The sequence below is a fragment of the Meriones unguiculatus genome, chromosome 10 (genome assembly GCF_030254825.1).
Source record: "Meriones unguiculatus strain TT.TT164.6M chromosome 10, Bangor_MerUng_6.1, whole genome shotgun sequence".
NCBI lineage: Eukaryota > Metazoa > Chordata > Mammalia > Rodentia > Muridae > Meriones > Meriones unguiculatus.
This window is the reverse complement of record NC_083358.1, coordinates 103,057,793-103,083,304: the sequence shown is the minus strand read 5'-3', so window position 1 is coordinate 103,083,304 and position 25,512 is coordinate 103,057,793. Positions and strand designations below refer to the sequence as shown.

The 25,512-nt window shown below is 47.5% G+C and overlaps 1 protein-coding gene across 4 annotated transcripts in view; it reads right to left on the bottom strand.

Moving 5' to 3' along the window:
• Vangl1 (VANGL planar cell polarity protein 1) overlaps window positions 1-25,512 on the bottom strand; it is a 46,237-nt gene that overhangs the window by 9,161 nt on the left and 11,564 nt on the right. For all 4 annotated transcript variants that reach the window (XM_060392965.1, XM_060392963.1, XM_060392966.1 and 1 more), the window contains exons 3-5: window positions 20,492-20,630; window positions 16,054-16,661; window positions 476-609 (exon numbers count right to left, since the gene is read on the bottom strand). In XM_060392965.1, the coding sequence (XP_060248948.1) occupies window positions 476-609; window positions 16,054-16,661; window positions 20,492-20,630 (881 nt within the window). The remainder of the gene's footprint in view (window positions 1-475; window positions 610-16,053; window positions 16,662-20,491; window positions 20,631-25,512) is intronic.

Genomic DNA, 25,512 nt, shown 5'->3' with positions numbered 1-25,512 from the left:
GAATGAACCTGGGTGCTGACTCCTCTAGTCCGGCTTTAGCCTCTCGTCACCATTCGGCTCCTGCTCCCAGCCAGGACTGAGATGCAGGAGAGTGGCTCCCAGCCTGAACTGTGCTTCTAGGCCTGCTGTCTTTAGGGAGCATTCTCCGTCTTTGGGTTAGTTGTTGAGATTTTGAAAAGCATTCATTTCCTAAGGGTTTTCACCTAAGGTGTTCCCAGCAGGAGGTAAGGAATACAGTTTCTAATACCAAAATCCCCTAGTGGATGAACTTGACATGTATGTAGACGGTAAACTGACATTCCCCTGGAAAACATGTTTGCCTATCTTTAAAATCAAAAACAGAAATTGTTCTGAAGTGAGAAAAGACCATAAGGCAAGCATGGAATACAGGTAGAAGCAAAATGTACCATAAAGTTTTAGCCGCAGAGCAGCCTAACCGTGTCCCCACGCCCCACAAACGGTTTTGAGCACATACCATCTACATTGTAGACTTTCAGGCCCGCCATGTGTTTGGCTGCTCGGAATTTGGATGCTGTTAGGAGGTTTGGGTTATAGATAGTGAAGTCCTTGTAGTAATTTTCCAGAACCACCAATGCTGCTCTCTGGATGCTGTGAAACGAGAGCAAAAATGAATGCAGGGTTTTCACAGACTACAGCGGGTCTGAAATGAGAAGTCCTTCTAGGTCAGCTCAACAGCAAGTCAGGGTAATCTCCCAGGAAAGTCCCTGGCTCCTGCACTCCCCACTTGTCCCACTGTTATAGCCTCCTTCTCTGTCCCAGGCTCTGCCATTCCCAGTATCCCATCCAGCCAGTAGTTGGAAGAGGAGAAAGTTACAACCTATAACTGAGATTTGGGTTTGGTGTACATGGAAATTTTCCTGTTTGTCCTTAGTTTACAAAAAAAAGAAAGAAAGAAAAAAGAAAAGGAAAGGAAAGGAAAGAAAAAAAAGAAAAGGGAAAGAAAGAAAGAAAGAAAGAAAGAAAGAAAGAAAATTGAGGAGCCCCCCCTCCACTAAAGGTAGGAGGTTTGATGATGGTCACAGAGCTCCTGAATGAAGGTCAAGAGTTCTGAGGCCCTCATTCAGTGGCTGGTTTCACACACAACACTGCCCCTGGCTTTCCTATGAAGCAGAGTTGACTTGAAACGTGGCTTCAGCTAGGATCATCTGGGTCCTAAGATCCTCACGAGCCCCTGCCCTTCAGCCGCTGTCTTGGACACTCAACAGATGATAGCTCCAAGCTACCATTTCAGAGCGCAGATGATAACACCCCTTCCCAGGAGTGTGGGTGCATGCTGGGAGTTGACTGGAAACACTTTCTGCTGCAGATGCAGAACACCTGCTGTTTCCAAGATCAACCAGCATTGATACAGGAAGTGCCTTCGCTCACCCCATCTCGGCTCACCCTCGTGATCACTCCAGGCAAGAAAACAAAGGTCCAGAAATTCACGAGCCACACAATGGCATGGCGTGCGCTGTGGTCTGGTTGGAACTAACTGCATTGCAAACTGATAGCCTAGATGCTGGCTCTTCACCGGACACCTGCAGCTCTTGAGGCCATTCACCAACCACGGCGTGCTAAATACCACAGCTCTGTTTTATCTTGCCTTCTGAGGCTCCTTCCCGGCACTCTAAGATAATGGGCTTATCAGGATTATTTACGCTAGCCAGAATGCCAGGACGGGGGCTGCCTTGGATTCCTGGATGAGTACATGGTCTCACAGTGGCTCAGAGACTGTCACTTCACTCCCTACTCACCAGGCAGTCCTTAGCTGAAGCTCTTGTGTGTCACCTCCCACTCCCCCCTTCCCCTGACTCCCTCCGCTCCACACAGGGTTGGGGATGAGGCCTAGTTGGGAGGGTGCTCTCCTCTGCACTTCCTGGGATCCTAACAGGCATTAGGACAGTGTGGGATGCAAGAGTCACTTCCCCAAGAGGTGACCCTCAAGTTGAAGGGTGTCATTGCAGAGCTTTATCAGCTCAATTGCTTTCAGCTTCCTCCCTGCCCTCTGTTGTGACCTTCTCCAGAGAGGGGCAGGGGTCCCCTCACCCCCAGTGCATGCAGAGGCGCACCCACTCCCATCACACACTTCCTCAAACATTGCGGCTGCTCTTCTGGCTCTGCCCACGGGCTAGTTTTCCAGAACCTCTGGGCCTAGGATGAGACAAAGCCCCTAAGTGTGAAAACAAACTTCGGCTAGACAGACACACTGGCTCAAACTAGTTCACTCCATGCTTTTATACCATGCTTTTATACCATGCTTTTAGACCAGCAGACGAATTTCACTAGGTGCTGGGATTATTATAACAGAAAACCATGTCCCTCATCCAAAGTTAAAAAGCTAGGGGCGAAGGGTTTGAGAGATGACGCAGCCATTAGGCACTGGCTCCCCTTGAAGATGCCGCAGGCTCAGTTCCCAGCACCTCTATGGCTCTACCTGTAACAGGGGATCTAATACACCCTTCTGGTCTCTGTGGCTCCTGTAGGCAATGTGCTGCCTAGGAACTCTGCAGATACATCCACATTACAAAGAAGTGAATAAATAAATCCCCCTTTCAAAAAAAAAAACCTAAGAACTTAAAGGCAGTTACTCGCAGGGCCATTTTCAAAGCAAACCTTTGTGCCGGCTGCTGGGTTTTGATTTTCATCCAGGTCACAGGGCGGAGCCCAGAGAATCCCACGGGCTCAGTCCAGTGCTGAGGAAACAGTGTCGTTGCCCAATGCCTTTATCCTGCAAGTGCCATCTTCTGTCCTTGCCTCACTCTTGCAGAGCTCCTACCCGGCTACCTTCCAGCACTGCCTAGGACAATGCACGGAGAGGACCTAAAACCCCAGCTCAGGTGTAGCCCATAGACTCAGTCTCCAAGTGGGGTCCCTAGTAAGGGGAACAGGGACTGTCTCTGACATGAACTCAGTGGCCTGCTCTTTGATCACCTCTCCCTGGGGTGTGCAGCCTTACCAGGCCACAGAGGAAGACAATGCAGCCAGTCTTGATGAGACCTGATAGGCTAGGGTCAGATGGAAGGGGAGGAGGACCTCCCCTATCAGCGGACTAGGGAAGGGGCAAAGGGAGAAAAGACGGAGGGAGGGTGGGATTAGGAGGAGACGATGGAGGGGGCCAGAGCAGGGTAGAAATTGAGTAAATTGTAATAAATGATAATAATAAAGGCTCGTGGCTGCCAATGCTTGAGCAAAACCCTCGGCATCCCCTAAGAACTTACCAGGATAGGCCTAGTGCTGTGGGACAAGAGACATGGAGCCTCGTGCAGGGCCTCAGTCTTCCCAAGGCCAGAGAAGCCCATCTCCCAAGAACCACAGAAGAGAAGAGCGGGTGCCCTGCTCCTTCTCCAACCCCGTCATCTCACAGAGGCACCAGGGTGCGTCAGAGCCAGGCACAGTCCTGGCCGGATGCCCAGGCTGACAAGCTAATGCAGGAGCAGAAGTACTCCCGCGCCAAGTTTATAAACGCCTCCAAGAGCTGTGCACACTCTCGCCTACAGAGAACTATTTGTCTGGCACTCAATGCTTCCCACAATAGGAGGGAATGAGAATGTCCACCGAACGAAGACAATACACAACCAATGTGTCCAACTTTAAAGAGGTTGCAACTGTTTGAGTTAAAAATCCAACATTACGGAGCTTCATCTTTCTATAGAATAAACCACGTGCTACATGCCTGAAGCCTTGCTGAGACCCAGGATGGCGATTCCCCGTGTTCATCACTGAGCTGTGCTTTGTACATAACATCTGAAGACATGGGGCCAAACAGTAGGCAAAGGCCACCTGTGTCCACATTCTGCTCTAGGCTGCTGGAACAGTCTAAATACTCAGAACTCTACGGCTGATGTCATTTTCCGCCTTCTCCCTTGCTGTTAGCTATCAAAATCATTTCGGTGGTTTAGGTGCTGACTAAGTCAGAGCCTTGCAAAACTAGGACATACAGTCCATCCATTCCAATGTCAGTGCTCAGACATCTATCTCCCCTGCCTCTGTCTCTTTGTATGCTGCACATATGGTACCATACAGGCCTCTTTCAGGGAGCCCTTCGCCCTCTGTAGACCCCGTGGCCTGTCCCTACACTCAGAGAACCCCAGCACTACACAGACTGGTAATATCCTACAAGGAGTTAGGCGTGCAGTCCCTGCCTCTCTAACTGCTTGCAGAAGTTCCTCACACACAAGGGAGGCCTCCTTTACTTCCTCCACACATAACACTTGTTGGCTCAACATGTCTATTTATGAAATCTTAGTACTTCATAAAACCATTAGAGGTTTGGTAAGATTTAATAATGATTTAACATAATGTAAAGGGCACAGACTAAGCGCACGCCTTGTAAGTGATACTGTCATAGCCATGAGTTTCTGTGTCCACGTGTGTCCTGGGGAGGCTTCTCTGTCCCTTGTGTGCACCTGTGCCAATCTCTCTCGCCAAGAGAGACTGCCTTTGGAAGTGAGCCAAGGTGGATCCCTCCAAATAGCTTTGCTTGGGGATAGGAACCATGAGGACCATAAGGTCACAGCATTCTTTGACAACTCTGTCTCCTGACAATCAATTCACTTATTGGGAGGTAGCCATGACTCACAGGTGGAGAAAGCCTTGGCCTGAGAAGCAGAAAGTCTAGATTCCAGACCTGATCTTACCACTCTGTTACTTTCTAAAATCTGTTTCCTCTTGGCCTGTGATGGAGAGATAAAACCGACTACCTTATTTGGTTGTTAAGAAGATTAACTGAAATCATGCCAGGGAATGTGTTTATAAACCTTAAAGCGTTATGCAAAGTAGTATCATATTATTGATAATGGGCCCAAACATTTTATAATAGGGAATGGGGCTGGTTGGCTCATGCCATTCCTGGGCATAAAACCATGGCTCAATATCCATTTATACAGAATGATTTATTGTGCTTTGTATCTTTAATGTTCCCTTCAAAGATGAAGTATTAAAGACTCAGCTGCCGGCTTGAGGAGCTGTCAGAAGTAGCAAAACCCTCAGGAGGTAAAAACCTCCCAGAAGGAAGTGAGGTTACTAGGATTGTGCTCTTGAAAGGGACCTTGGGAGCCCTGATCTGCTTGCTCTCTTTCTCTCTCTCTCTCTCTCTCTCTCTCTCTCTCTCTCTCTCTCTCTCTGCTTCCTGGCTGCTCTGAGGTGAACAGCTTTGTTGGGCTGTATGTTCCCCACCACAATGCTCTGCCCTGCTGCAGATTCAAAGTGTTGGGGCTAAGTGAGCATAGGCAAAGCAAACAAACACACAAAAACCTGAAATTGTGGGCCCTAGTAATCTTTCCTCCATAAAAACTGATAGTCTTACGTATTTTGCTTCAGCAATAGAAAAATGACCAACACACTCCCAGAATTCTAGAAATGAAAGTGATCTCTGTGTTCCGCCCGAGATTCCTTTGAGAGCACCCCAGGCAACTCCAGCCTCTGAAGAGATTATTCTCCCACTGTGCCAAACTAATCTTTAACTTCTGCTTTCCCTGGGGACAGGGTCCTCTTACTTAGGAAAACAGCTCAGACTTGGAGAAAACATTTTTGGCTATAAATCATCTCTTTTTAACCCATGTAGGTTGTAAAGAGAGGGACTGAAGTCTAGAAAAGCATGCATTCACATACACCACACACACACACACACACACACACACACACACACACACGCACGCACCTCCACACACATCCCTTTATTTACTGTTCATTTGCACTCCCCTTGAGTGTGCCTTCTGCAACCAAACTAGGACACATGACTGAATTCAGAAATAGCACTGGTCTTGAGGATATAGCAGGCTAATGCCTTTACAACTCCAAGTCCTCCCGGAGCAAGTGGAGAGAATGTGGCCAAACAGGTAAGACCCTCTTAAGTTTCAGCCTCTTCCGATTCATCTTGCTCTGTCAACAAAACAGCGCTCTCCATGCATGGGAAATGTGAACATCTTTCTCACACTCAACTGCCCACATCAGTGCCGCGATTCCAACTGCCTCAGTCTGTGCTGGCAGGTGGAGTGCTGAACAGTTTTCTCAGCACAGTAAGATCTGGAAAGACTTCCGTTTAGATTATAGACTCATTATCCTTCGAGCCAACTATGCTGACATCCAGAAAAGATCCAGAAAAGAATGAAGAAGCAGCTGCCCCATCTCCACCACAGCCATTGTAAACCCTGAACCCCTGTGATGCTCCAGACATTGAGCTACAAGCCAGACATATAAAAGGAAGTTCAGTTTTCCAACAGGTGCTGACAAGGACCCAAATGATGAGCACCCTTAAAAGTTTTAAACCGGGGCAGAATGCGAACACAGGCAAGGCAAGGAGATGGGGTCCACACAACAGGCAATGCTAAGTGTCCGAGCTGAGTCTTAACAAATCACTGTTGGTCCCATTCTGTGGACACTGGGCTCCAGAAATTCCAAGCAGAGGAAACAGGATGAGGAGAAATGGGTGTAATTGCTGTCCTGAAACATATGTAGTGGGAGTAGCAGGGTCAGTGTTCATCACTGGGCAGCTCTGAGGAACCCAAGGAAGACCATCTCCTGAAATCTCTATCTTTCTGGAACCTCCGAGTGTGACCTGATGAGGAAATGGCAGATGTCATGGACACTCACAATGGTGTATCCTGAGAAGAACCAAGGAGGCAGAAGTGGGAGAGATGCAGCTTATGCCAGTGAGGGCCAGGACTGCCAGCATGCTGCACAGGAAGGAGAAGGAACTGAGGAAGGGTTCTTCTTAATGTCTCCAGAAAGAGTGAGGCCCTGCCAAGACAGAGATCACAGACTTCTGGGACGCTGAGAGGGAGAGCTCTTTTGAGCTAGAAAGTTTGTAGCACTTTCTTATTGCAGCCCTCAGAAGCTAGGAAAGAAAGGAAGCTAGTCAAGGGGAAGGCAGGGCTGAGCTGGCTGGTAGCTGAGGCGCTGCAGGAACGCAAAGGGAAGAGTGGCATCAGGACCGAGAAGAGCACAAGGATACCAACAAAACACTGCCCGGACCCCCAGCCATCTTGTCACCTATAAGGCCTGCTCCAGTGGCTACATTTTAGGGCTTAAACCAGGTCTTCCGACAAAAATGTTGAAACCCAGTATCTTGAATTAAAGTTGATTTTGCTTGTCTGTCAAAACTCCCAGCCAGGATAAGACCATCCCAGTGATGGTTAATATTGACAGGATCTAAAAATCACCCCGGAGACAAGCTGTGAGAAGTTATCTACCTTAGGTTAAACTGAGTTGGGAAGACGTGCATGAAAAGGCGAAAGGAGCTGGGGCGCAACATTCACCTCTCTCTGCAGATGCAATACGCCCAGCTGCCTTGCGCTCCTGCTGCTGTGACTCCCCCAACACTATGGGCTGTACCCTGAGCCAAAATACAGCCTTTCCCTCTTAGGGTGCTTTTGTTAGGCATTTGACAGTAGCAACCAGATAAGTAACTAACAAAACCATCCATGCCCGCCATTCAGCCAACTGCCAACAATCTGCAGCCATATCTCTGAGAGCTGAATCACATGCACGGAGCTTCACTGTCCCAGACTGGGAGAAAGACACAGCCGGGGCTACTCGCAGCAAGCTCTGTGTGAGTCCCAGAGAAGCAAACAGAATTAGCCCCGAGCACTGCAGCCTCAGTAAGGCACAAATAGTGTTTACATCTCCAGACCCTCTGCCTTTTAATTAAGATGTTCGTATTTGGGAAGCTAGCTTGATCAAGTCCCACACGGATAACAGGCAACATGTACCTTGGAACTCAAGCGGACAAGACGGGGCAGAAACTGGAATCAGTCCAGTCTGTGCCACAGTCCCTATCTGGGAACTGGCCTTTCTTAGTGTCAGGCATTACTGTGGTGAATCACACAGAGATAAACACCAGAGACCTGAGGATCAAAGACAAGTACCTGCCTCATGTGTTTGAAAACATCTCTCTAGACAGAGACCAAGATCACCTGCACACACACCTGAGACCCTGGCCTTCTCTTGCCTCTCACCCTCCTCAGCATCAGCGCTGCTGGCTTCGGAAAGACCGTGGGGACACAGATGATAATCCTGGGGTCCAAAGGTTAACAGCTACCCAATGGGATCTCTGACTACAAAGACGGGAACAGGCTATACCTGGCACAGAGCTGAAGGCCTTCGAGTGAGTCACAGAAGGGAGGCCCTTGTCACCACTTCCCTGCTTTCCAGCGCCTTGAAAGGCACAATCACACCTGTATTTATGGATGGGAGCTGGATGGGACCAGCCCACCGGAGCCCTGGAGGGGAAAGGATCCTGTTCGGGAATCTCAGCTGTTTCTCTTTAGAACAGCTACCTTCACCAACGTGGTCCTCAGTGCTTATACTAACCCTGCCCAGAGGACGGCTCTGTATATCAGCATGGCCCCCAAGTAGGCTGCCTACACTAGCACGGGTCCCAGGTAAGCTACTCTTCCAGCAAAGAACTTAGGAAAATACCAGTATAACCTCCATACAAACGCGATACCCCGGAAGCCCTTCCACAGCACCATGGCTCCTAGGAAGGCATATACAAGCGTAGCCCTTAGGAGAGCACTCTCAACTGCCACGGTCCCCTCCCCCCAGGCAGTGGAAGCCGGCTTCCCTTCCATGGGTGCCATGCCCTGTGAGAGGTGAATCCTCTGGCCTCAGCGTGAGGCTGCAGGCAGACGCCATGCACAGCAAGCCATCCCAGGCTGTGGCGGCTGCCCGGGAGCGGCTGGATAAACACAGGGCTTCAGTGTCCAAAAACTTACACTCTCATTAAAGCCACTTTCAAGAGGCACCACAGGACCAAACCACAAACGGCAGCTCTGCGCTAGCCTTGAAAATTCTCCTAGAGCCTGAACAAACCCCTTCACCCTCTAGTCTTAAGCTTGCACTCACTTTTTTTTATCCGCTTCTTTTCAAGGGAGTGCGCACGGGGACTGGTGAAATGCCGTTACTGGAAAGTAGTTACAAATGAAAACACCCATTTCTAAAAATAACAGTTTATATATGAAACCACGATAGTAATCGCATGAGCCAAAAACTCCAGTAGGCATTTAAAAACACTCCTCAATGTCACGGCCAATGGTTCTGGGCCTTCAGCAGCCGCCCAAGACTATTGGTGCCGGGCCCCAGGGTGGGAGGGGAGGCCTGGGCCAGCCCCACAGCTAAGCCTGATCTGTAGCCTGAAGACCAGCTTGGACACTGCTAGAGTCGGGGACTTAAGGCTTCCCAAGGTGCTGGAGTAAACTCAAACCCCTTCCTTGTTTTAATCAGAAAAGTACAGAATAAACAGGGAAAGCAAAGCCCCCTTCTCAAGCCTGGAGATGTGCGGGTGAGCCGCCCAGAGGACAAGACCCAGCCCTGTTTCATTAGGGAGAAGCTTGCTTACTGTCCCCACAGATTCCTGGGTTTTAGGGTAAACGGTTGCTAGTGCTGATAACATCCCCATCTTAACTTGGGCTATGACAACATGTCCGAGTGAGGACCATGTCGATTGCGCAACATTAATTGTTCTCCCACAGTTCTGAGGGCTGGATCAAAGACCCAAGCTCAAGGCCAATTTGGTGCTTGTGAGAACTCCTATCCTGGTTTCCGGATGGCTGCCTTCTCTATCTCTTACGTGGCAAACACACACACACACACACACACACACACACACACACACACAACAAGTTAACTGGCATCTCTATGCATAAAGGCACTAATCCTATCAGATTAGATTCTTAGCCTATGACTTCAAGCCCATCTCCAAATACAGCCACATTACGGTAAGGTTTCTGCATGTGCGTGGAAGAAGGAAGATAAAAATGCCTTTTAAACAAAGCCATGTAACACCTGTATACAGGTATACATTCCTACGGTTTAAAAAGCAATTTGGGGGTCATTTCTTTTAAAGCAAAAAAGGTTCTCTGGTCAGTTACCAACCCTGTGAAGAAGAGGTTCATGTCCAATACCAATTTTTAAGATACACAGAGTCGTACCGAATGAAGCATTAAAAAAAAAAAAATAGCTAAACCCCACAGTGCTGTGGGTTGTGTGGGTTTTTGCGGGTTCTTTTTCTTCTTCCTGCTGGTGATTATCGGCAAGTTATAAACATTCCTGCACACCCCTGGAGCAGCACTGCATCCCCACTTACAACATTTCTAATCCTTTACGATACAGAAGTTAAGTATCAGAACTGTAGGCAAAATAAAGTTAAGCAGGCTGGGAATGTTGAGCCTGAGGTGGAGGCGTTGACAGGATCTAGGGAAGTGTTTCTCACCTACCCAATGCCGTGAACCCTTTAGCACAGTTCCTCGTGTTGTGGTAACCCCAGCCATAAATTATTCTGTTGCTGTTTCGTAACTGTAGTTTTGCTACTGTTATGAATCGTGATGGAAATGTCTGCTGTGCAGGATCTCTGATATGTGGCCCCTGTGAAAGGGCCATTTGCCCCCCCCCAAGGGGGTCCTGACCCGTAGATTGAGAGCCACTGATGTAGGAGCTCTTAAGAGATGAGACTGTAGGGGATTATTTAGATTAAGTTAGCCTCTGAGCATGTCTGTGAGATTCCCTGGGTTGGGTTAGCAGAGGTGGGGAGAGTCAATGTGGGTGGCACCATGCCACAGGCTGGGGTCCTGGGCCGAATAGAGAGGAGAGAGTAAGCTGAGTGCCAGCATTCGTCGCTCTCTGCCTCCTAACCGTGGGTGCCATGTGACCACCCACCTCAAGTTCTGCTGCTAAGGCTTGCCCACCATGGCTGACCACATTCTCAAACTGTGAGCCATAATACGCTCTTGAAACGTGGGCTTGCTTTAACCAAGAAAGAACATAGCAGAAGTGACACTGGGCCAGCTCGAGGCCTCAGCTCTACCAGGCCTGAGAACTTCTACTTGACTACCCTTCGAAGCCTTGAGCTGCTTCCGACATCTAGGTACTAGGCATGACATCTAGGCAGAAGTGTTAGGATCCATGTGGGTACAGAGAGCATCTCAGGGTACATAGAAAAGGAACAAAGCATAGCCATGCTGGCCCACTATGTGTATATAACTACACAGGAACCCAGTCAAGACCTACAGAAGAACCACCCAGCTGAGCCTGACCCATGTTGCAGAACCATTAGAAATGAAACGTGGTTGTGTTAAGCTACGGTGTCTTAGGCTATACATTACACAGCATTAGATCAAAGACATCTTTGAGGCAGGTAAAGAGGAGAAGGTAGAAAATGATTGACCAGAGCCTCCAACCTACTACTGCTGCCCTAAGGCCCAGTCTTTGCCAACTGGTGAATTAAAGAACTGGTGGAGGTAAAAGACCAGAGAGAACAAGCCAGCCACCCCTGACATCGGCCTCCTGTCCACTCAGTGCCGGCTAAGCCCACAAAGTGTGCTTAGGAGTGCGACCGTGAACGTAAATCCTCTGTGCCCTAACAGTGAGTGTAAGATCATTCTGAAACCATACCATCATGGCTCAAATCCTGTCTTTCACAGTTACCAATGCTTGGGGCCCTTGAGCCTCCATTTACTCAACCAACCGACGAAGAAAACAGTGCCTACCCCACAAGATTGTCCTGGAGACTGAGTTCGGCATTCCAAACACGGAGGCGCCTGACCCCAGCAAGGAGCCGGCGGGGCTGCTGCTCACTGTCAGCTACACTCGTGTCTGCTCAAATACACACTGAGTTCCGCTTTAAAGACTTCAAATCACAGGAAATACTGAAGTTATTAAATGTCACTTTTAAGTTCTGTTTTTCTGTATTCTTCTGGGTATCTTCCCCCCCGCCCCCCATAGTCAGCTAAGACAGACAGACAGACAGAGAGACAGATAGACAGATAAACATTTCTAGTAAAGTTAGAGAAAAGTTAGCAGCCGGGCGCGGTGGTGCAACACCCAGGGAGGCAATAGGCAGGTGAATCGCTATACATTTGAGTCCAGCCTGGTCTATAAAGGGAATTCAGGTCAGCCAAGACTACACAGAGAAACCCTGCCTCCAACCAAAGAAAGAAAGAAACCAACCAACCAACCAAAAACCAAACCAAACCAAAAAACCAAAAAATTAGCAACAACCGCGAGAAAGAGAATGGAGCCAGGCCATGACAAGTGGGGTGTGTATGGGCGAGACACCTGGGGGCTATAGCAAATGTAGGTGGGTAGGTAATGAGCTGTGAGCCTGTGCCTCCTGGTGACTGTGAACAGGCCCCTTCACCTGTCCTCCACTGGAAAAGATAATAAGCCACTGTCCCACCTGTTCTGACCTGGCTTAAATTAAGTAGAAACAGGGAAAAGCCCTCTTAACTCCTAAGGCATTAACTAAAGGCTAGGTCACATCTTACACCTATTTATGGAATTTCACAGCCCTACAACAATAATCTCTTCCATTTCAGATGGTTTTCAAATAAACCCCAAACGATCCCTGCCCACAAGGGAAGCCACAGCAAGGGCCTTTTACAAGTGCTAACAAGAAGCCCATTTTCTTTAGGAAGCTGGAGAGTAGGCATTCTTTTGAAAACTCTCAAAATAGCCCCAATCCATTCAGGGAAAAAACCTCCTTTGAAAAGGGGAAGAAAGCACTCCCTACCACTCCGCACCTAAGCGCAATAGGTCACTCCGCAGCAAAGGCTTTGCATAAAGGGAGAGCAGAAAGACCCTGCGGTTCTGGTTCGGGTCTGGCCAAGCCCTGTTATTCTGATGTCTGGGGCTTGCTTTGTCCTTCCTGCTCCCCACTTCCCTCCTGCCTTGACAATTTACAAAAGGGCTTAGAAGTTATATTTCTGGCCCAGTGACTCTTCCCGCCACTGCTGGGTTTGGATCCGATTTAGCCGACGGAGCAGCTGGTGATACGACCAGCAGTGCCAGGGGGAGGTGACAACGCTGCTTCAGCTCCCTCAGCCTGGATGTCACAGGAAAACTCAGCCTGCCCCAGGAGAGACAGGACATCTTTCCTTCCACCTCAGAATTCAAAATCACCACGTTAGGGACAAAAGGAAGGGGGGTGAGGAGCCAGGGAAGAAATTCCACTCAAATGGCCCCTGCCAAGCCTGTTAGATACACGTCACCCGCAGGTCTCCAGGGGACCTGAGGTGACTGCTTTTTGCAGCAATCACCAGGAGGCCAGGAGCCACAGTAAAGACTGTCTTCTCCCCTTCTCCCACATAGTTTTGTCCCTGACCCACACAGCTGGGCAATGAGATACTGAGGATGCTGTCAGTTATTTATTTATTTTCCTACTTTCTAGGAGTTGTTGGGTTGGTCCCTCCCATTTGCACCCAGATCTCAGGTGAGGGTGAGGTCAACCTTTCTTAGAGAAGTGTGGGAGCCCAAAAGGAGCCATTTGTCCCATCAGCTTGGACTGACTGAAAGTGAGGAAGACATTACCCTTCCCTGTGCAGGTGGGAATTACTCTACTCAAACGACGGCCGAGACACGGAACTGCAGCTGGCCTCACTCACAGCCTGGGGTTGCCACAACCCCAAACGCTGCTCACCTGCCCCAAGACCACAGTCTGTCAGTCCAGCGTTGACCCCAGCAAGGCCTGCCTTGAGCCAGGCTGGCTCTCAATAGGCTTCACAGCTGTCACTGTCTGAAACTGCCTGTCCTCCTGTGCCGGAGGCCCCCATCTTCAGGCCTGGCCCAGCACTTCAAAGCCATATGCCAGTCTCTCTCCTGGGAGCTCCAGAAAACTCCAGGCTTGGGCTCTGGGCTCTCTCGAGGGGTCTCTCTCCAGTATGAAGAGCGGGAAGAAAGTTCTCGAAGGTTCCAATGCCCCCTACATGACTTACTTGTTTCTAGAGCTTTACTGGCATCTATGGAGGATTTGAAACAGCAACTTATCCTTCGTGGGACACTCAGCCAAACAGAAACTCCCCCAAGAATGAATCATGGCACACTTGAACACTAAACCAGCCTATCCTCAGGCAGTATGAGCTGGGCCAGAAATACCAAGGAGAGAGCACACCAATGTGACATTGGTTGAACAGTGGGATCTGACTCCAAACTGGGGGAAGGCCACCTCTCTAGACAATAGCCAAAACGGTGACAAAGCCAGTTATTCTAGTAGCCATAAAGATGTCCTCACCAGTCCTGGCTGCTTTGCCTTATGACATACATCAGTACAGTGAAACTTTAAAGCCAGACATCCAAGGTGGGTGACTTGTTATTTTTATACTGCTGTGAAGAGACACCATGACCAAGGCAATTTATAAAAGGCAGCATTTAATTTGGGGGCTCACTGTTGCAGAGGGTTAGAGTCCCTCATAGCAGGGAACATACAGCTGAGAGCTTACATCTCTCGCAGCCAGAGGCAGAGAGAGGAGACAGATAATTGGAAATTATAAATAAATGTAAACTTCAAAGCCCACCCTCAGAGACATATTCCTTCGATAAGACCACCCCTCCTAATCCTTCCCAAACAGTTCCACCAACCGGGGACTATGCATTAAAATATGTAAGCCTATGGGACCCTTTCTCATTCAAACCACCACAGTCTACTCAGCCAGGTACCACATGACTGCCAACTATGTATCATGCTCCATGCCAGGCACCAAGGATGCCAGGAAGAGTAAGACACAGCGTATATCCTCAGGGATCACAAAATTTATGAAAGGAAGCAGATGGAAGAGCAAGATACTACATGGAAGGAGAGATGTCATAATTGAACCGTTAATCCAACCCAACCCCATGACACTGGAGGGAGTCCAAATAAGGCATGGTATGTTGTGTAAATTACTTACATCCTCTAGCCCCGAGCTCTCCATCCATAACACTGGAATTAATAACATCACAGATGTTTTTACAATAATAACTGGCATAGGATGCTCACCTTCATTTATTTATAAAATAAACAAAAATGATTCTCACCTTTTGAGTTAACCAAACAATAATGCACTAACTTTGTGCACAGATGTAAATGAGTTTTAACCCTTCTCACTCACAAACATTCTCAAAACACTCAACCCTTACACATTTCTACTCTTTAGCTGGAGCCTGACACTTTTTCATTTTTTGAGACAGGGTCTCTCTCCATAGCCCTGGCTGGCCTTGAACTCACAGAGCTCTGCCTGCTCCTGCCTCCTGAATGCTGTGATTAAAGGCATGTGCCACCAACCCTGGTTGGAGACTGACTCTTTATTAGTCACCAGGGTGACTACATAATTGGTTGACCAAATCAGGATATCTGTGAGAGTGGAAACAAAAAGAAGAGCTACTAATCCCACCAAGGCACCAAGGTAACGCAGAAGCGCTATTTTAAAAATTATATTTTTAAAAACTGAGCTCACAAGCACGATGTATATTTGTTGTACAAAGTGATACATTTCATAATGATGTTTTTGATAAAATACATCATGCACTTTAACCCTACTCTCTCCCCACAACGCCCACCACCCTCTCCCATTCCTCCTCCCCTCCTACATCTCCATTTCCCTTTCCTATATAGATATCCTTCTATTTTTCTGTGTTTTGTGCTTCATATATATATATAAATAACCTAGGTTCTGTATGAGAAAAAAAGTGTGATTATTTGTTTTGTAGGTCTAGCTTACTTTTCTTAACAAGATCATCTCCAGCCAGTTCTGTCCATTTTCCTGTCAATGACATAGTTTCATTATTCTTTATAGCTAAATATATATATTAGAGTTATGTATATATAATATAATATGATATAATATGATATAATATACTAATAATTATATATATATATATATATTTGTAATCCATTCATCTGCTGGTGGACAACTAGGATGATTCCAAAACTTGGCTATATTAAGTACCTGGTGCATCATTTTGGACAACATGGAATCACTAGCTGCCTTATCCATTATCCATAAGCCAAGTTTACAAGTCAGCCATCACAGTACCTATCTTTTCTGCACTACTTTGATAGCTTCCAGCGAGGACGCAGAGGACGAGTCCAGCAAAACCCTGAACCTGGCTGGAGCGCCATTGTGAAGGAATGGACACTCCTCACCTCACACAGCTCCTAGCAGAAGCAGAGAGGGTCAGGCCCCAGCCTTAGCGTCTGTATCTGGGAGTGCAGCTCACCCCTGCCGGCTGAGAACCAGCCACGTTCTCGGTTCTCGGGTTACCGGTCACCCTTCCCGCTTGCTCAGTGTTCATGCCCCTTACCTCAGGTGTCCCAAGCTGTAGAACCGGGACTCTCCGTCGGTGGAGCGGACCACCTGTAGTGTGAACATGGGTTGCAGCTGCCGCAGCTCCAGCAGGACGATGGCAAGGTAGTGGATGAAGAGCAGCGCGTCCACAAGGGAGACTGCGTATTGCACTATGTCCTTGTAGTTTGGGTCCCGAGAGTCCAAGATGCGGACCCCATAAAAAAGCCAGTAAGAAACCACGAAGAGAAAGATGAGGACCAGCAGCAGGGCTCGGAACACGAACACCCGAGGCACATCCGCTCTTTGCCTGCGGAAGAAAAGTGCCCAGGTCCCGATGAGCAGGATAAGCAGCTTGAATGATACAGAGATGAGCAGTCCCTCACAGATGGCGCCACAGGGTTTCAGCTCCTCCCTCCACAGGATCTGGGGTAGCAGGATGAAGGCAATGGGGGTGAGGAAGACGAGAAGTCCAAGGAACGAGGCCACGGTGAGGCCCAGGTAGCGCTTGCAGTCCAGCCCCACGCTGTCCTCCATGTCCTTGCTAATCCTGGCAATGTCCTCTTGGGATATACTGTGCTCCGAGGTGCCTGTGATGGCTGTGGTGGTCTCTCCCCAGTTGTCATCCTGATGACAGGGAAGACGGCCATTTATAAAAGCCACACAAAATAAAAAGAATTCAGTCACCCAACTTTTTCAAAACATGGAAATAGGATTCGTTTGCAGTGCAGGGACATTTTTAACTTGAGCGTTTTTCCTTGAAATTTTCAAAATGTATTCTACAGTTGCCCTTTGAACACAGACAACACAATTTAACCTTTGAATTTTTTGTTTGTTTGTTTGAAGATTCGTTCCTATGATACACTGTCAGCCCTTGTACTGAAAAGGCCAGGACTCTGGGCCTTTCTCCTCCAACGTGAGTAGCAGTTGTTAGACTCCCCTATGCTGACTCCACTACAGGAGAACACCCTCTCTTACACCAGGAAACCTCTCTCATGCTAAGTTCTAGGCTTACAAAGTAAAACTCTAGACCCTTTGGTGGCTCTGCAGAGCAGAGGGCATAAAAGAAGAATTCCTATCACACGAAGGCAAACCCATCCACACCTGAACCCTACATTATCTAAATTTCTGTATGACATTCATAGGACTCACTTCAGTAAGGAATCATTTCTCAATTGACATCATTTCTCACTGACTACAGAAAATTCAAAGTTCTGTCTATGGCCAGAACAGCTCAAAAATTCTTTCTAAATAGGTTTCCATGATAAACTGAACGGGAGCACAGGAATATCAGGGTTATTATATCTTTAACTCCATTACTTTCTCTTTTAAAGTTTCTAGGTTGTTGCTGACGGGGTCACTCAGTCAGTTCTTTCAACAAGAGTCTGTTGCTAGGCTGTCAAACATTTGTGCTGTTTCACTGGAAACTCGGACTCCGACTCAGAGCACAGCAGAGCCAGGATGCGCCAGAAACTATCTGTATGATTTAACTAGGAAAAACTGTCACACATAGTATCAAAGTGGTGGCGTGAAGACATCGGCTTATGATACATGGGGTTTCAGTTCACAGATAAAACAGCAACACAGATCACTCATAACCAAAGAAACCACGTTTGTAGCATATGAAGATCCTAGCCGTGAATGTGTGGATTTGTGTGTTTAATTTGGAAACGGGGAGAAGCTAAGGGCAGACCCCTGGGAGAAGTTATTAGGAAGAGTGACTACGATCAAAATATACATATAGGTATGAAATTCTCAAAGGATTAATAAAAACATTATATTTCATTTTTAAAAGATCCAGGCAAAGAAGTAATGTTTATCACTAAAAAAAAATTAATAATAATTCATGATTGCATGAGCATTAATGGGGGTGGGTAGTAAAGATTTCAGCTTAGGAACACGGAGGCCATCAACTAGGAAAGTCACAGTATCACAGATCATGAGAGAAACGATCACAGACAATGGTTAGAAGCAGCCAGGTCTCCTCTCAGTGTTTTAATATGCCGGGCGTGATGGTACACTCCTGTAATCCCAGCACTCTGGGAGGCAGAGGCAGGTGGAGCTCTGTGAGTTTGAGGCCAGGACTGGTCTGCAAAGTGAGTCCAGGACAGTCAAGGCCACACAGAGAAACCCTGTCTCAGATAAACAAAAACAAAAAGAAAAAAGAAAAGAAAACCGGCCTGACACTTCCACAGCGATTTAGATATGCATTAACTGTATGGTCTAGAAACTCGACTCCTAGGTTTCACCAAAAGTTAATGAAATATATCCACAAAATACCTATACAAATATTCACAGGAGTTTAATCCATCATAGTTAGAATGTGTGTACCTCAAATGTCCACCCACTAGGGGGACAGAGACCAAACTGTGGTCAATTCAACGGAACACTTAGTCAGCAAAAATAACAAAGAGTGAACTGTTGAAGCACATAGGAGATGGATAAATATCAAAATCATCATGCTGAGTGGGGAAAAACTCATATGATTCCAATTATATTTAACTCTACAACAAGCAAAACCCAATCCACTGAGATGGAAATCAAAATAGCAGTTGCCCTGGAGAGGTGGAGTTGGGGGTAGGAATTGGCTAGGAAGAGCCAGGAGAATTCTTTGTGCTGAGGGTGTGGGTTCATCTGTTAAAACTTATCAAAGATTACCCTTGAGAACTACTTCATTTCTGTGTGAAATTGTGGCCAGTTTAAGAAGACAAACCACAAAGGCATACAACTTGCTTTTAATATAGTACGAATTCACAGGCTATAGAAAACAGTTGGCTTTGCAGTAAGTGTTCCAGAGAAGACAAAGGCTGGTTTCTGCATTTTCGATTGATATCCCTGCTGAGATAACCATTACTAATATCATGTGGACATCCTGTTGTGTAATACCACTGCTCTGACTCAGCTGTACATCCAACTTCCTGCCAGGGAGTTGCTAACTAAATCCTTGCTCATTTTAAGAACCTATGCACATCTCAGTCTAAAAAAAGTGTATCTCTACAAAGGCTTCTCTCAACTTTGAGGTCTTGGGAGGAGGGGATGGATCTGAACTTGAGCAATCTAATCCCCTAGATTCTCAGAAGCTGAGGCCAACAAAAGTTTAGTTCCTCAAGTTAATAGGGCTGCTGAGACACAGGACCTCTAAAAGGCCTTCTCATCACACCATCCCACTGTAAACACCAACAGCTTCCCGGGGAACTCAGGGTACAAAGATGGAAATGTCTTCACAGTGGTTACTAGCACCCCAGAATACACTTCTAGGAGGAAACTGAGCTGTGAAGCTTTTAAGAATGATCCAGTCCTAAGACTATACACATCCATCCCCAATCCATCCATCCATCCATCCATCATCCATATTTGCTCACTTCTGAACAAACCCCACATTCGGTGGGGAAGCATAGTTATGCATCCTGATGGCACCTGCATCCTTTCAGGGATTGTAGTTCCAGTCTTCCTATCTGATTATAAATGCCACCTGTACCTACAGGCACCTACAGGTATACACGATACAGCTTATCTTCCATATCTTTACAGCTGTGTATTCACACAATGCTTTGTTTATGTGAGGCAAGGCTGGGCATGCAACATTTCAGGAGATGGGGGGTGGTTCAAACATACTTCTGCATATAACTCATACGTTTATTTAAATCAACAACGAGGCTGCCAGACAGTTGGGACTCAAAGATGACCCCACACGAGTTTTTAAGTAACAAAGTACTGATATTTAAAATTGATTGACTTCATATAAAGTCTTAATGCGAATATTGCTCAAATATGCAAGGCCTAACAATCGAAATTCCTGCAGTCCTGGTGCAGTCCTGCAGTCCTGCAGTCTGGTCCAGAGAAGCCACTAGAATTGGACAGAGGAAACTCATTCTCTAGATTTGTCCCAGCCCCAACCCATGGCCTTAACACAGAGTACCCCAAAGACCACCACTGCTAACCCCAAAGTTTGCAGGATGCATTTCTGGTCTTTGACTCAGTATTATCTCATTTACCCTGATTTCTATGCTTGCCATCTGATTGCCAATGCCTTGATTTCTTTCATATACCTGGTTTCTGGACTGTCTCTTCGAGTCAATGTCAAGCATTCCTTAGTTTGTTTGTTTGTTTTGAGAGGGAGGTTCCTGCCCTCTGCGGTCCTATTCCATTTTGGAATGAGTCTCCAGGGAGTCTTGCTTGCAATTTTTCCCTTTTCTGACCTGTCATCAGCCAAGCTGGCTTCTTTCCAACATCATTCAAAGGAGGCCAACCAATCAGACTTCAGAAGGACCAGCTGTTCAATGGTAGGACACGCTGTCCTTAGACAAGCCAGAGAAGTAGATAAACTCATTAAAATGCTAGAAAAATAAAGGTTAAAAACCCAAGAGAACTTACTGCAACAAGGCTTAGGAAAACGTTTGCCTAGAGGAGCCAGACTTGAGGAGCAGCAGGCTTGGAGGGGTGCCTTTGATCCTTACCTGAACTTCCTCAGTGCCTGTGCGGGCAGAGTCATTTGCCAGCAGGGGCTCTCCAGTGGGAGCCTGGATAGTGACGGACTTTTCTGACCCTCTGCCATCTTTATTCCGTGGTGATTTGTGTCTTTCTCTTGTTCTTTCCCTGAGGGGAAATAATCCAATCATCAGATATCAGAGTTACATCAGGTTAATTATTCTCTAGCCACACACACACACACACACACACACACACACACACACACAAATTATTTTGAGTTGAGGAAAGTTCTAGGCCTATACCCAACCCTACCCTATACAGGGCACTGATACCCGTCCATCCCCACAACCTGCAAGGAAGGGCTACCTTGAACTCATTATTTAGTGTTGTCTTTCTGCCAGTTCAACACCAGAAACAAAGCCTGCCATTCCTCCACCAACAGTGATCAAATTTTATCAGAGGCTAATTTTAGAAGGACTGTGGATGGGGGCACATTTCACTGTAATAATTACTACTCCATTGATTTGGTTATCATTTGCCTAAACTACTTAGGAATGTCTTTTACTGGAAGAACACAGAATCATACCCAAACTTTGATCTGGCAACAAAGAAAAGAAAAAGAGAAATATAAATCTGGGACATGATGCCACCTACACTTTGGGATAAAAAGAAAAGAAAGAAAATCCTAAACCAGGACAGAGAATCATTGACTTTTCATTCTTACAAATTCAACAGGACAAGTCATTCCCATAGGTTTTGGCCGAGTTCAAAAATACCCACAAAAACAAAGGTGAAACAAATGAGCCAGGGGTGTGCATCTTCAGGCCACCTAAGAAAAAAGCAGGCTTTCACGCCACAGGAACTTTGTGGGTGGTCTTCCAGAGACAGAGGGAGGACACCCTGCTGTTGAGTCTTAAAACTACAAAAGGAATCAGCCACAGTGGCAAAGCCCTAGAGGTCACAAGCTGGTCAATCAGCAGTAAAGTGGCATCAAAGTCCCTGTGTTCTCTTGGCCTCCTGTCCCACAAGCTACTTGACATCAGTCTTTCCCATAGCTACCTGTCCTCTTGCCCAAGGTTTCCCATTTTGCATGTAGAGCCAGTCAGTTCTCCATCCGAATATTAGATGTGTGACTTTGCACACATTACTTGACCTCAGTTTTCCCTATGTGGGAAATGAAATGGGGCCATGATGATGCCACATGACAGAAAAAAGCAATGAGCACATCACCAAATCCTCTTCCCCACTACAGATCTATCTCCTACTAGTCTGCTAACTTAGCAAACACACAACAACAAAAACTCCTAAAACAAAATGACCACTTGGCAGAGCTACTGCAATACTCCTCCCATCCTGGGTATCCCTCCCTTGGATAAGCAAGTGGTTCATTCCTTCAAGAAACAAAGGGTTTCCAGTGACAATAGCTCCATTCTTAGCTGACTACTAGAAATGATGTGTTATGGTTAGCTGTGTGTAGTTTGAGCCAGGCAACCAGGCAGATAGTCAAATAATCAGAGAATGATGCCGATTTCCCCTCCCCTGTCTCCTTTACACAGCACTTGGCTAGCTGTTTGACTGTGCTAGTGCCACTCAGTTCTAACAAATGACTTAAGCCTGTATTACTGCCCCGTCTCACAGATGAGAACACCTAGGCCGGAATGTTTAAGTGCCTTCCAAAAGTTGTGGTAAGAAGAAGAACAGGAACTAAAGCCAAATTTGTTGCCACCATTTCTAATCAAAGCCACTATGAGGAGCAATTAGTTTTTGTTTTTTTTTTTAAATAGCATACAGAATTATATGAAACAATAACATTTTACTATGACACTTTTCATACACGAAGATAACGTACTTTGACCATCTTTCCCCCTTTTGCCTTCTTTCCCCCTCCTACACTGGTCCCTTTCCTCTTTCTAATATCCAAAATTGGGATATTTTATAGAGTAAACTATTCCTAGCCCCGCTCTTTATACCGCTAGACAGTCACACTGCTGGGGTTAGGAAATGGGCCTTTGAAGCTGATACTGGAAGTCCCCGACGGCTGTGACTGTGGACAGTCTTAGTTCTGTGCTCGGGGCTGTCTAACCAGCACCCCAAAGTGCATTCTCTGTGCGCAACGGTAAACAGTGGGAGATTCCTGCTCCCAGCTTGGTCAAGCTTCAGAGTGAGTTTTAGGCTAAATCCAGAACTGCTAATCCAGCGGGTCCCACCTGCAGTCAGCTGGATGGCCCCGGAGGAATGATCCTGCCCCTTTCCACTCCCCCCTCCTGTTATTCCATTTGCCACTCTCTTGATAGTCACATGCTTATCTAACCTGGCTCTCTACTGAAAAATCCCACAGGTCAAATCCTGTGACAGAGAAGGCCACTGGAACCAAAGCCTTTTCTGATTCCTGAACATCATCAGGCGGAAAGCAGGTGGAAACCAACCAGGTCTGAAACCCCTGGACCACCCAGCTGGATTCCTAAAGGATGCAAAAGCACTGAGATGAGAGCCTCTAAGCAGCTTCATCTCAGGACTCCCTGGATAACACGCAAGGTAAAACCAGGGTAAGAACGTTTTATCTAGGAGCCCAAAGAACATTTCATCTTCGCACCTGCCACCAGTATTCTCACGTCTCAGACCCCTTGTGCAGACAAACCACCAGGAGTGCAGAGAGTGGGTGGCCCTGCCCTCGGGGGAATTTGTCTGGAAGGGAGACAACAGGAATCTACACTTTCCCACCAGCACCCCAGGCCATCAGGATGCAGGGGACCGCAAGAATCGTTCCTGAAGACTCTCCCACCCCTTGTTTCTGGGGAGGCTGTGGGAATTCCTACTTAGAAGTCTGCGTCTGTGTACGAAGCCGTGTGAGTGGCAGGGGATCAAACTCGCGAGTGTTCAGCTGTGTAGCAGTCTTTATTAAAATAGTGAGGGTGGAGAGATGGCTTGGCAGTTAAGAGCACTGACTGCTCTCTCAGAGGATCTGAGTCCTCTTCCCAGCACCCACATCCAGAGGCTGGCAGACACCTGTAACTCCAGCTCCTGGGTTCCACAGGCACCTGAAGACACTCACACAGACATATCCGCATAAAGGAAAATCCACCTTTTGTTCTGATGAAGAGCAGCACGCAGTTCTGATTGAGGGCAGTTCTGATTGAGGGCTACCCAGCGAGGCACCCAGTGAGGCCCCTACAAGCACGGTGCCGAGTGAGCTGCTCCTCGGATCTGCCTCACCATAGAAGGGAGTGAGTCACAGCACACGGCAGTTACAGAAATCACTGCTGTTAGTTACTGCTCTGGGCAGGTCTCCAAGCTGAGCCAGGACGTAACAGTGATGTCCAAGAAAAACACTGTTCATCATCCACCCAGTGCTTTCTAGTTTGCAGAACTGCAAACCTCCAAGAGGCCATTTCGCTGTGGATCATACCTAAACAGTCATCCCTGCAGCTGGAGAGGCAGGAACAGGGGAGTGGAGACTCAGGTCAGTCAGCCCAGTGTTTGCCCAGCATCACTGAGGCTCGGGGTTCAATCCCTGACACCGCATAGACCAGACCTAATGGCACATACCTGTGACCCTAGGTGACATACAGGATTTGAGGCTAGCCTGGGATGGCTAAGTTTAAGGGGCCTCTATCTGTCGCTGCCCATTATCCTAGGAGAGGGTTCCCCAACGATGAAGATGTGTCTAGGAGTATAGAAGTAAGACTCCGGGGAGAGTAAACAGTTTAATAAACCAATAAATGGAACATCAGGATACTCAAGATTTAACAGCCTGAGTCGTAAGGATCACCCGAGGGCCCTTTCTGGGCGGCTTCATCGACCACAGGAATCTCTGTCTTTATCTCTGAATCTGTCTTCCTGCTTCCTGGGTCCACAGGAATAAAGATAAGCCTGTCTGTGCAAAGATAAGTGTATCCACATGCACACATGCGTGAGAGGGTGGAGAGAGCAAGTGGCAGCACGCAAGAGGCAACCATGTGCCCAGGTAAATGCATCATCGTTTAGATAATTCGCTGGCCGAGCCCTGGGGAGCTGCTGTAAACCCCCCTCCCCAGCCACACACACACACACACACACACACACACACACACACACACAACTCCAGCCGGAAAGCCCGAGATTCCCACACTGTCCCTACTTACAGTCAGCGTTTCCTGGGAAGGCTATTTCCTCCTGTTCTGCTGCTTGTCTGTTTCTAAATGGGGAAAGCCATCCCACCGGTTACTCCTCCCTTCCCTCCTCTACCCCCACCCACTCACGACCTGTCCACTGCCTATGGACTGCTAGGCCTGCTGGGCGTGGAACAAACAGGCTCTGGGTCTCTGGAATCCTCCACTGCCAGGGCGGCCCTTTAGAACAATTCATTTTAGAGCGTATTAGTCACATTTTCCTTTAAAGGTGCCCGTTCCTTCCGAAGGACCAACAAGCCTGAAACCTGACGAGGGATCCTACTGGCCTGGCAATGTCTGGTAAGCACGTTCCTCTCTGTGCCTCAGTTCCACCACCTATGAAGCAGAGTCCCCAACTTCCACTATTCCGGGACTGTTGTGAGCATGGGAGAAGCTGGCCATATGGGACCTTGCAGGTACTCCCCAAATGGCACTTAATGCTTCCAGTGGCTGTTGACATGGGAAACCAAAAGGCTAGATGAGGTTGGCTATAGTCTGTACACTCTCTCAACAGAGAGAACTGGACTTTCTCTGGAGACCACAGGCATCAGTGACCGCTTTGTCTGAAAACGGCTTGGACAGTAGCCAATCCTCCAAGACAATCAGTGTCATCAGGCACTTCATTATTCCTTTCTGAGTTGGAGCTGCACTAAAATTACCAAAAGACCAGGTCCCTTTCTTTTCCTACTCCTCCATTTAAACTCCCCACAAATCATCAAGCAGAGAAGGCTGTCACGGAGCACTCCTGGGACAAGAAATGCCTGAGGCAGCTGGCTCCCATGACTGCGGAGGGCTCCTTTGCTGCTGGACACTGTCCTTGCCTTGGCTGAGCATTCCACTGTGAGTGGATTACAACCATTGCCCCATAGTTCCTTATGACCTCTGTGGTCCTCCCTCAG